Consider the following 12,466-nt stretch of genomic DNA (forward strand, 5'->3'; position numbering starts at 1 on the left):
TTGTTATTGTCTCTTTTGCTGTGCAGAAGCTCTTTAATTTGATGTAGTCCCAGCTGTTTATCTTTCTCTTCACTATCACTGCTTTGGGTGCTTCCATATGATCCAGCAATTCCACTCCTAGGTATTTACCCAAAGGACACAGAAACATCAATTCCAAAGAGCACCTGCACTCCTATGTTTATAGCAGCACTGTTTACAATAGCTAAGCTTTGGAAACAACCCAAATGCCCAAAAATAGATGACTGGATCAAGAAGATGTGGTACATATATACCATGGAATATTACTCAGCATTCAAAAAAGATAAACACATGCAATTTGCAGCAACATGGATGGCACTGGAAGGGATCATGCTCAGTGAAATAAGCCAAAAAGAAAAAGAAAAATACCGGATGGTCTCACTCATAGCAGGAATCTAGAAAACTTAAATAAGGGACCAGGAAAATGAATATAAGAAAGTGAAAATCAAAATCAACAAAAAACTATGAACCAGAGACACTTTTTGGGGGGCGGGGGGAAAGGATTGGGGTCAGAATTGGGCGTTTGCAATTGTATGGGGGAATATAAAAATAAAATTTAATATTAAAAAAAAAAAAAAATTGAAAAAAAAAAAAAAAAGAAAAGAAAAAAAAGTAGGAAAACGCAAATATAACAAACTTTTGTTACATTTTCTCTGGATCAAACCAGTCGTGACCAGTCTTTTACAGGCCACAGTTCTAAAAGTTCTCATTTCTAGCCTTGACCTTCCAGTTGCACTTGGAGTGTGTGTGTATTCTGACACAGGATCTCTCACATCATTGATTTTACTTGTTGAAATGTGGTCCACTGTCAAGAAATTACACCTTTACCGCATAAGCTATATTTTGTAAAAGAAAAATAATGCCCATGAAATGCATCTTCTGATGAGGTTAAAAAATTAATCTTTCCTTATTTGTGAACCATAAGCACATTCATGATGAAAAACTATTTATTTCATGAAAATACACACATTTCCACAAGTAAAATATACCAGGTTCTCCCAAATGGATATTTTTGTTATGACTCAACTAGTGGATGTAGGTTTATTTTTTCTAGAAAAATCTATGTGACATGAAGCTGATGTAACTTGTTCATAGTTCTTTAATAAATCAAGGAAATTCTGTATATTCATACACTGAATAAAACTCCCTCTGGATAACTTTCCAAAAAAAAAAAAAAAAAAAAAAAGAATTGTAGTGGCAGGAAGGGCCACTGAGCAGGATGTCTATGATCCAGCAGATGGGTAAAGGAGAGGCTTGGAGCCCTCCATGGCTTTCTCAGGCTTTTATTGAGTTTTACATGTAGTATGGCAAACAGGTACACAGCAGGCGGCATGCTGGGGACCAGGAGTCCCGTAGTCTCCAAGTCCCCAGCAAGTCGTCACTCTGGGCTTCTCTGGCTTTTTTCTCCAGGTCTTTCTCTCCTGCCTCTTCTGCTGCTGCTTCTCTTGGTGGCTATCCCAATACTCCTCCCATGGCCCACAGAAGCAAAGGAGACAACTTGCAGCAATGTAACAACTGCAGGGACCCATCAGGCAGGGCTGTGCCAATAGTGGGAGGGCAGAAAAGCCTGAAAAACCATTTACCTGCAGAGGAATTTGGCTTTCTTACAATGCCTATGAAATAAGATCAGGCCGGTTGTTCTATGAGTTTACCTGCTAATGTTTGATTTGTGAAACTCTTTCATATTGGCTGCAGAGCTGGAGATCACACCAAGTATTAGCTGAGACATGATGGCATGCAAATGATATGGCATCGGAGTTGGTTTGTTTCTTAGGTTTCTTCCTTTCGACTGAGACATCGCCCTGAACTTTCATCTGAGTATGGAATACACTTTTCCAGGGAAGGATCCTCCATACTTTAGAAAATACCATCTGTATGAGAACAGGAAAGGAATTGGGATATTAAAGAACATAGTTTAGAACTTAACATTTTATCTAGTCTGCTTCTTAGGCATAAGCAGTCTAGACAATTCAAGCAGACAAAGCATAACCGAGTGCTCAGTCACCTGCTATCCTTACCTTTATCAGTAGGTAGTTTCATTCTCCTTCTGTTCCCCAGTTGTCCTCAACTGTGGACACTGTACATGTGCACTGCATATTCTCTGTCCCCATCTCCTTCTTTTTAGTCCCACTCTCTCAGGTTAGCTAGAGCTAGTTTGGTGGGGGGAAAAAAGGGATATTGCCCACTGCTATTTATAACATGTCTTTTTAAATTTGTGTGCTAGTAAGTAATGTGATTATTTGTTTCCTGCATTTGACCATAAGCTCTTCAGAGACAAGAACTGTGGCTTATTCATTCCTGCATTTGTTACCCATTGGAGACTCCATGTTATTCAAAAGTGGGTGAGAATACAGCAGTGGCAGCAAAGAAAGGACCTTCCCACTGACTAATATGTAGCTGCTTATTCTCACTACTCAAATGGCCCTCCTGGACTTTCTGTACTGCAGTTTTATTTAATTAAGATGTGGTAGACACATTAACTGAAATGGATTCTGTACTAAGTAGATCCTCTAGGATTTTTTCAGATGCCTTTATGCTAAATGAGATAGGAGGTATCGTTTTATATCTTCGTATGATCCCTTTTTCCTGTCTTCTTTCTTCCTTGTTAGGAATTAAAGCAGTAGATTTGTTCCAATTTGTGTAATAAGCTGCCCCTAGGCATTATGAGATCCTCATAGTTTTCTTTTTCTGGGTTCAAATCGTAAGAGTTGCACCAGACGTTGAGAAGGGGCTCTAAAGCTGAAACACGAATAATTCAGAAAGATTGTGAAGTAAGGATTAATAGCGCCAACAGCAAGAACTGATCATGAATATAATATGTGGGGAAAATTTGCATATCAATCTTGGTAGTGTGGTCAACTCTTAACATCAATGGCCTCCATTGAATCTTGACTGTCAGTATTTGTGACATTCCGTGGTCCCTTTCCTTAATGACTCTGGGTTTGGCTAACTTGGTCAAATGAGACATTAGTAAGATTGAGACATCAGAGGATTGACAAGTTTTTGTGCATTTGGAACTTGTTGGCTCTGAAACAAGAGAAAACAGGGATTGGGATCAGTTTCATAGCACTCATAGTAAAATTTTTAAAGTAGTTGCTTTAACCTTGACCTTAAATTCCTTTTTTATATAACAAAGTGAATTTCCCATTTTCTGTAATAGAGTGATACCCAGAAAGCAATAGCAGAAAACAACTAGAGATTGCTTAAGGGAAAGAAAAATAGAGATTTCATTAATGGAAGTATTAGAAAAGGAGAAATGAGACATTGAAGGTTGTACTCAGCACACAAAAAGTAAAACAAGCAAATGAGATCTGAAATATTGATGAGATAGGACTTTAAAAGAGAGAAATAATTTAATATTTAACTAGGTCAGAGAGTGACTATAATCTGAAAAAAATTATCAGAGAAAATAGTAGTAATGCTCCCAAAGGGGAACCAAGTGCAGAACGTAAATGAATAGTTGGAGTTCTCTTGAAGCATAGAAGAGCTAGTCAGTGGTTACAAAAAAAAAAAAATCAATGGATTTTTCTATTTCTATTTTAATTTTATTTCTCCATATGTATACATGTTCCACTTACCCTCCATACTGGCCTCATTCTCACACCCCCCACATCATTTCCTCTGTAACCATTAAATAGTTTCACTGAGTTTAAGATCTATTCCTGCTGTATTTTGTCTGAGTGTTTTTTGGTTATTCATGCTTCTCAGATGAGTGAAACCATCCAATAGCTATCTTTCACTTTCTGATTTGTTTCACTTAACATAGTTACCTTGAGGACCATCCATTTTGTTCCCAAAGCCACTATTTCATCTTTTTCACATCTGTATAGTATTCCACAGATGTTTAAGCCAAGATTGTGGACCATTAGTTTAGACTACTTCATGCATTAGTAAGTACATTCCGAGGGATAAAGTTACATATAGATTCATGTTTTACCTGAGCTCTTGTGGACCAAGAATTTCTAGAGTTAAATCTTCTCCAATAAGAGGCACACAGAAGAGAAACCTTAGAAAGGAATCAAGAAGGAAAAAGTGATCAACCTGTGCCTGAAGTGCATGAGGCAAGGATCCTGAGAAGGAATTTGGATAAGTTTATCTAAGTTAGTAAGGTGAAGATGGACAAGACTTAATTAAACAATGAATGGTTTGATAATTCAGAACTTAATATTTCTGGCCTCAAAACAAACACATAGATATTTGTTTAAAAAAAAAATATATGATCCCCAAATCAAGTTAAAGCAATGGAAGGAGAGAGCTCAGTCCTAAAAATCATGGCTGGCTTATAGATTTTTCCAAGATGTAGGGGTCAAGATAAGATTTGTAAAACTAAGGGAACCTTCTGGAAAGGAGTAGGGGAATGAATTATATGGGATTGACTGGGCGGTAGTTGCCATGGCTCTCCAGCATTGAAAATGACATGACATTTCATTGAAGTGAAGTTACTTAGGGTATGAAATGTCCAAAGGCTGATTAGTGGCCACCTTTTGGGGGAAGAAACATTGCAGATGTTTTGGTCCTTCCAGGCATCAAAGGGCCACAATTTCTATTATACAAGTAATTATATAAGGGAGGAATAACCTGTTTCAGAAAAGGCAGTTAAATTTCTTCTGTGAAATAGCTGGGTTTAGTGACTTTAAGAGATGGCCATTTTTAGCATTCAGTTTAAGTTCTTCTATAGCTGAGGGTGAATCAGGTTTTTAATTGTTCTCCAGGAAACATGATAATTTGCATTTTTCTAAATATGTGTTTATGCCATTTCTTTTAAAATTATTAACATTTTCATGTGTTTGGAAAGATTTTTTTAAAAATCTGTTATTTATTTATACTTTTGATCCTTTTTTCCATTCATACCATTAATTGTGCTTATTCTCTTTTTTTCTTTAAACAGGTTTTCAAAGCTCTCTCTATATACTACTCTTTTAAAAGAACTAAGTTTTGATTATATTGTTTAACTCTGTTTTAAAATTCTTTGATCACTCTGTTTCTTTCATTTCTACCTATGCCTTTACTTCCTTCTTCCAGCTTTCTTCTTTTTCTGACTTGTTGGGTTGACAGTTTCTTAATTTCCAATAAGTGCATTTAAAACTATTAACTTTCACTTAAGGGTTGGGCTAGGTACTCTCCAGGTTTTGATGGATAGTGTTCTAATTATAAATTTTCGAAAATCTAGTAATTTCTTTACTTTTTTAAATCATGAATTATTAAAAGTGGGATTGTTTCCAAGTCTATGGGCTTGCATGGTTCATATATTATGTATATTATCATTATATTGCCAGAGAATGTTCTGTATAATATCAATTCTTTTCAATTTGATGAGGTGTATTTTCTGGATATATGGGTTTTTTTTTAAAGATTTATTTATTTATACAAGAGCTGGGGTACAGGCCAGAGGCATGGGAGGGTGAGACAATTCACCAGAGACAGAGTGGGGTGCAGAACAGGCAGATCTACTGAAATACACTGCTGAGGGGAGCAGGGGATGAGACAGGAGAGGTCCGCCGTGCCAAGTGGCTATCTCTCTGGCGAGCCCAGAATCAAACCCTCACTGTAGAGGCTGTGGACACCTTCATAGTTCTGCACTCAACCCCCTGGGCCACTTGGAGGCCAATATATGGTTATTTGTGTAATTTTTTGCATATGAAAATAATATTTATTGTGTTGAATGTAAGGTTCTTTATTCTTAAGTACATTGCACATTTGTATGTCTTAATAATTTTATCTGATTGTCTTACCTGTTTCTGAGCAGGAAAGATGTACCTCCTACCATAAGTCTGAATTTGTCAACTTAACCTTGTAATTCGGCGTGTTTTCTTTATATATAGAAGCTATTTTGGTTACAATCCTGCTTATAAGTTTGCTTTGTTTACAAGCTTGCTATATATATATATATATATATAAATATAATATATACATATATATATCAGATATCTCTTTGCCTCATTAAATATTTGATACTTAAAAATATCACTACCTCATCTTGATTTATTATTTTTTGTTGTAATTTTGTTATGTCTACTTTTAAACTTTGGTGTTCATTTGTTTTAGGTATGTCTCTTATTAGTGACATACAAGATTAAAAAAAATCTAATCTGAAAAATTGTCTCATAATAGGTGTGTTCAACCCATTTGAACTCCTATATCACATATTTTGGGATTTATTTCTATTATACTATTTTGTGTTTTCTGTGTTATCTTGCTTTTATCCTTTCACCTAGCTGTGTTACGTGCACATTGTAAACCTTAGTGGAACATTTTAGACTTTTTTCTAACATTGCTTTTGCATAAATCATTACACAAATTATTACTTTATCATGAGAAATAGAACAAGCACACCTGGTTTTCTTTTATCTATTAATATTCTTTATACATAGTAAAGTTATGTGTCAGATTTTACATTTTTAATTTCTTTATTGCTGTGATTCTACATATTTAAGGATATTAATATCTGATTTTAAAAAAAGCATGTGATCTTTCCCCAGGCAAAATGTTTGTGTTTGCTTGTCAAGGTTGTGCTTGTTTTTAGGAGTCTGTGGCTCCCCTGTAGTTGTCTTTATTTAATGGTTTGGTGAGGGGAGAGCAGAGCAAATCCAGTGATATTTATGCTGCCAATAATACAAATGACACAGCTATATGATTTAAGATTGTTTTTTCTTTGCATGTTCACTGTGTGGAATTTGCACGTGTGATATGAATTGTGATAAGGGAGGATGTGTAAACTTTATTTTTTTAAGATTTTTTTCTTTATACAAGAACTGGAGTACAGGCCAGAGGCACGGGAGGGTAAGAGAATTCACCAGAGACAGAGTGGGGAGCAGAACAGGCAGACGACCTAAAACAGTGTTGAGGGGAGCTAGGGCGAAACAGGAGAGGTCTGCTGCACGTGTGTGAATCTCCCTGGCCGCCTGGGAATCGAACCTGCACTACAGAGGCTGCTGACAGACACACAACACTGTGCTCAAGTTACTGCGCCACCATGGAGCCCTGATTTGTAAACTTTAACACAAGACAAAAAGAAATATGGGGCCAGAAAAATTGCTTACCTATACTGCTGATAATCAAGCCTCATCCAGAGCAAAACAGGAAGCCACGTTGTATCATTTGTACCTGGACCTCGAGTGCTTTCATGGATCATTTGGAGGTAACATTGTACACTGGTTAGGGCTCTGTGGTCTGGCCCCTGTATTCATGTCCCAGCTTGGCAGTGTCTGAGGTTTGTAACCTTGGGCAAGTTCAATGGGGAAATTAGAATATCTGCCTGTAAGGAACTTAAGAAAGCGCTGGCACTTTCTAAGAACTGAGTAAAGGCTCGCTAAATGACAAAATAAACTATGACAATATTTACATTTATTTATTTTTTAAAGATTTATTCATTTATTTATACAAACACTGGGTACTGTCAGAGCACGGGAGGGTGAGAAAATTCACCAGAGCCAGAGCGGGGAGCAGAGCAGGCAGAAGGACCGATGTACACTGCTGAGGGGAGCAGCGGCGGCAGGAGAGGTCTGCGCGCCATGTGGGACCCATGCATGGCGGCCCGGCATTGAACTAGCGCTGAAGAGGCTGCGGGTAGCTTTGCAGCCCAGAGCTCAACCGCTGCGCCACCAGGGGAGGCCCTATAATATTTATGTTTAGAACGGTTCTTTTAGTTAAAAGAAGCCTTTCTGACTTTATTTTTCAGCCAGCAAAAGTGAAATCATTAAGACAGTTTCTTAGATTTTTTGTACGTTGTCCTAAGCATGTTTCCACCTGGACAATCCCTGGGAAGGATGGAGTGGGATGAGCTAGTTCTCAACATAGAACCATGCCATAGCAACTGCTTAGAATGCGGACTATCTGCAGTGCTTTCCAAGCCTACAGATTGAAATTGTGAAGCATTCTGCATTTCTTTTCCATGATTTGTGGTGTGGATCTGGGTTCATTCGATACAGCTTTTCATTTTGACTCTTTGGAGAACTTTTGTGGGAAACACCACTAAAGCTGTGATAAAGGGGAGATTTCAGAAGACTGGTTGTAATTTTACAAAGGAGATACTTAGAAATAAATGATGATACATTTTACACAAATCGATTAAAAGAATTGAAAAAAAAAAACTTTAAAAACTTTAGACTGAAGGTCTGGATGTGATAACATTCCTGCAGTAATTTGGTGCCTGAATAATTTAAACAACATATGATAGTATTTATAAAAATGTATAGGTAAATGATCAAAATTAATTAATTAAGCATTTATATTTCTGTCACGTGCTTAGGAGGATGTCTCCTTATTGTCTGGGATCAATGGACCTTTTGGTGACACACCAGGGACCAAATGGAAAACATTAGCTACTAATTGCCATACTTGTCAGAAATGTTTTGCAATCATTACTCTTATAATACAACATAGTTGCGAAGTATAAAAACCAGTACTAAGTCACAGTAAAGAAATAGTCATAATAAATTGAGGCATTGCTGTGAAATGAAAATTAAGCTAGATTTTAAAATGAAAGTAAATATGAATCATATCTTAAGCTGATTAGAAATTATAAATTAAAAGCTATACAAAGATAAAGTGATAGGGATTTGATTTTTGCTTTCCTCTGATCTTTGCTTAATATTTAGATGTATTTTTAGCATCTAAAAAGCACAAGCTATATCTTACACTTCACAAGTCATCGCTTAAAAACTGTTAACAGTTTGTCATCAACAAATAAGAAATGTGTTAATGAATTTTCATTTGTTAACTAAAGAATATTCTGAAGCACTTGGTTTGATTTTATCATTGTTACCAAATCAGCAAAGGCTTTTTTAAAAAATATTTTACCAATTTTTTTTACCAATTTTCTTTCTTTTTTTAAATTTATTTATTTATACAAGCACTGGGTACAGTCAGAAATGTGGAAGGGTGAGAGAATTCAGCAGAACCAGAGAAGGGGCCAGAACAGTCAGACTGACAAAGTACACTGCTGAGGGGAGCAGCAGGCACGGCAGGAGAAGTCGGCGTGCCATGTGGGACCCTCTCTGGTGGCTGGGGATCAAAGCAGTGCTGCAGAGTCTGCGGGCAGCTTCTCAGCCCAGCACACAACTGCTGCACCACCAGGGATGCCCCCTAAGGCTTCTATTTTTGACAGATATGTTCAATATGAAAATAATCTTTGTCATATTTTCAGGATTTAAAATTTTTCTGGCTTACTGTTGTCATTTCTGAGGTGTCTACATTATGGTAGAGTTAAAACATCTGTCTAATATTAGACTGGCAGCGATTTAGAGAGAGAAATTCACAACAATGGCTGCACAAAATCCTTTCTGTTTTATGCCTTTGGGTGTAAAATTAAGACACCTATGACATTATGAGACATTTGTATCTGGAGCAACATCTCAGAAAATGAAAACGAAGCTCTGAATGTTTCCCTATTTGGCCAATGGAACAATAAAAATAATTCCCTATCATGTCAGCAGCCAATTTGTGAATGTACATATTTTTGAGGAGAACTCCCCTGTAGCTCAGGATGTTTGCAAAGGCATCCAAATCCAGAGGGTTAGATTACAAATATTTCAACTGGGAGTGAAATGAAGACTCCTTCCATATTTCTAGCAATAGATGAAAAGAAACAAAAATTTCCAAAAAGCAGAATTTTTCAACAAAACTCCTTTCCTAATAGCCAGTAGTTATAATAACTATCACAGGTGTACCGGGCTGTCCTCAGAAAATGTACTCAGTAAAACTGATGCAAAAGCAATAAAACCATTCTTTGGGGAAACTGCTTTTTTGGATTCCATTTATTGCTAATTTATTTGAAATGAAACTGTAGCATGTTCATATTGTGTCCATTTAGGTCTCGTTTTGTTGGTGATTTCAAGGGTCTCTTCATAAACAGCACTAGTATCAAGTAGCTCAGATTAGTGAGTCTCTTATGATGGCTTTTAGGTCCACAGTATTTCTTTCTACTGATTTCTCTTTGTGGATATATGATACCTATTCCCAAAGTATAACCTGGAGTAATTGTTGAGGAGCTTTTAAAAATCACAATGCCTGCTCCCAAGGCTCCCAAGAGTACCTTTTCCTGGCCCAAAAAATAGCTTTCAATGGTGGTGAGAGCTAAAAGGGCACTGGGAGCAACAGTTCCAGGGGATCACTGTTGCCCCTCTGTTTTAGCTGGCAGCTCACTGCTCCTTGGTGTGTGTGTGATCTCACAGTCACAAAAGAAGTTTAAAAGCAGGGCGTATCTGATTAAAAGTGACAATGAAATCCTACTGGCACAAATGAAAATTGGTTGAGTGCAGTTACATGAATCACATGCACATGTGATAACTATGGCAAACATATGATTAGCATTTATTATGTGTTCTTTATATATTATTTAATTCTTAAAATAGCACTGTGATGTAGGCATGATTAGCCCCATTTTACAGATGAGGAAATGGTCCTTAAGGATTAAGGAATTTGTCCCAACTACCTAGCAACTACACACAGCAGCTGGAAATACTTTCATGGTTCTCTGAAAAGTCATATTTACAAAACCTTCAAAACCTCTTAAACCCATGGTCTACAAGATTCCTGGGTACATGAATAGCCCCTGATAAAGTATACAACACCTCCTCACCAACTCTTCTGGAGACCGACCATATTGCTAGGTCCTTGGGTAGAGAGTAAATAGACACTTGCCCTTAATGAAAAATAGCCTAGAAGCTTAAGGGAGATAAAGTGAGACAAAGCTAGAAAGACTCATAAAGAAACGGCTAACACTGTTTATTCACCTGGGGAAATCTGGTCAAAAAGTGAAAGGAAAGAATAATAATTGTGTAATAAAACTACCCTTCCTTTTACTGAAAGTCAGCCTGAAAAAAGATGCTGCTTTTAGTATATAAAAACGGAGAGTTGAAAGGGATCTCCAGACGCAAAGAACAAAGGAATTCTAGTTTTCTTGTTAAAAAACAAATTCTTAAACACAAGTCTTGATTTTAACATTTTTAGATATTGTGATGTTACTTAATAGCAAAAGACGGTTGACTTTCAGGTCTTAAACTTCTCCAGAAGGAAAAATCTGGTCTGCAAAACATTTCTAGCAAAAAAGCTTCAACAAATTCTCTGCAATAGTTTGGAATCGTGAACAACCTTGTTCTTTCTCAAATTGTTCCACTCAAAAGTCTCTTTTATTTACTCCTTGCAAAACGGTTTGGATTACCCTAAACCATTCTGCCTCCCCGAATTCCCCTCCAGTCACATTTGCCACGTCGACTCTCAAGATGAATCTGGGTCTGTGTGCCTGAGCAGGTGGGGCCAAAACCGCCAGCTGTAATGTGCCCGGGCAGTGTTTTCCCTTTGGACTGCCAACCTGAGTCAGGCCCAAGTGGGTGGGTGATTCAAGATGAAATGAACATTGTCTACATCTAAGCTTTTGGTTCTGATGTGTAGGAAAACAACTTTGTCCTGTGTGCCAGGGAAATGCAAGTTTAGAAAAAATAGGCAGGGTATTGTTATATAAAAGTAAAATTGCTTTTATGACCTCAACTGGGATATTAAAGTGCTATCTAAAGAGGGGGAAACTGGAGGTATATTACAACTTCCCCTTTTCTATGTTTAATATATTTTATTTTATATAATTCTTACATCATTTTTCATTTTTGCACAATGTATGCATTTTCATTTTGGTTACATACCCAATACAGACTAAATATAATAAAGAAAAAATCAAAATCAACAAGCAACTATAAATCAAATACACACTAGGGTGGGGGTAGGAGAGGAGGGATTGGGGTCAAAATAAGGGGAGTGCCCAAATAGCCAAAGCTCTACTGAAAAAAAAAGAAGGAAATGGAGGCATCACACTCCCAGACTTCAAACTATACTACAAAGCCATAATCATCAAAACTGCATGGTATTGGAACAAGAACAGACATACAGACCAATGGAATCGAATAGAAAATCCAGAAATAAACCCACAGATTTATGGTCAACTAATCTTTGACAAAGGAGCAAAGACTATGCATTGGAGCAAAGAAAGTTTGTTCAATAAATGGTGCTGGGAGAACTGGGTCACTACATGCAAAAGAATGAAGCTTGACCACTACCTCACACCATACACAAAAATCAACTCAAAATGGATTAAAGAACTAGACATAAGACCTGAAACCATAAAATACATAGAAGGAAATATAGGCGAAACACTACGGGATTTGCACATCAAAGACATCTTTACAGACACATCACCCAAAGCAGTGATAGTGAAGGCAAAGATAAAGAGCTGGGACTACATCAAATTAAAGAGCTTCTGCACAGCAAAAGAGACAATAACAAAAACAAAGAGAAACCCCACCAACTGGGAGAACATTTTTGCACCCAACACTAATGATTTTTGATCACAAAAATCTGCAAAGAGCTGATGAGACTCAGCAACAACAAAGAAAATAATCCAGTCAAAAAATGGGCAGAAGAGCTAAAAAGAAACTTCTCTGAAGAGGAAATGCAAATG

General features: G+C 37.0%; 1 protein-coding gene across 7 annotated transcripts in view; it reads right to left on the minus strand.

Moving 5' to 3' along the window:
* The window catches only part of LOC119244442 (patched domain-containing protein 3-like), a 28,153-nt gene that overhangs the window by 3,739 nt on the left and 11,948 nt on the right, over positions 1-12,466 (minus strand). Inside the window, exons 2-4 of one of the 7 annotated variants that reach the window (XM_054694862.1) lie at positions 3,956-4,024; positions 1,671-1,889; positions 17-117 (exon numbers count right to left, since the gene is read on the minus strand). In XM_054694862.1, the coding sequence (XP_054550837.1) occupies positions 1,674-1,889; positions 3,956-4,024 (285 nt within the window). In that variant the 3' untranslated portion in view covers positions 17-117; positions 1,671-1,673. Of the gene's footprint in view, positions 1-16; positions 118-1,294; positions 1,890-2,036; positions 3,059-3,955; positions 4,025-12,466 lie in introns of those variants that run through there. The other 6 variants (XR_005125032.2, XR_005125031.2, XM_054694863.1 and 3 more) reach the window with 6 other exon arrangements.

This window comes from Talpa occidentalis, unplaced genomic scaffold (assembly GCF_014898055.3).
Source record: "Talpa occidentalis isolate TD23 unplaced genomic scaffold, MPIMG_talOcc4v2.1 talOcc4.14, whole genome shotgun sequence".
NCBI classification, from domain to species: Eukaryota; Metazoa; Chordata; class Mammalia; order Eulipotyphla; family Talpidae; genus Talpa; species Talpa occidentalis.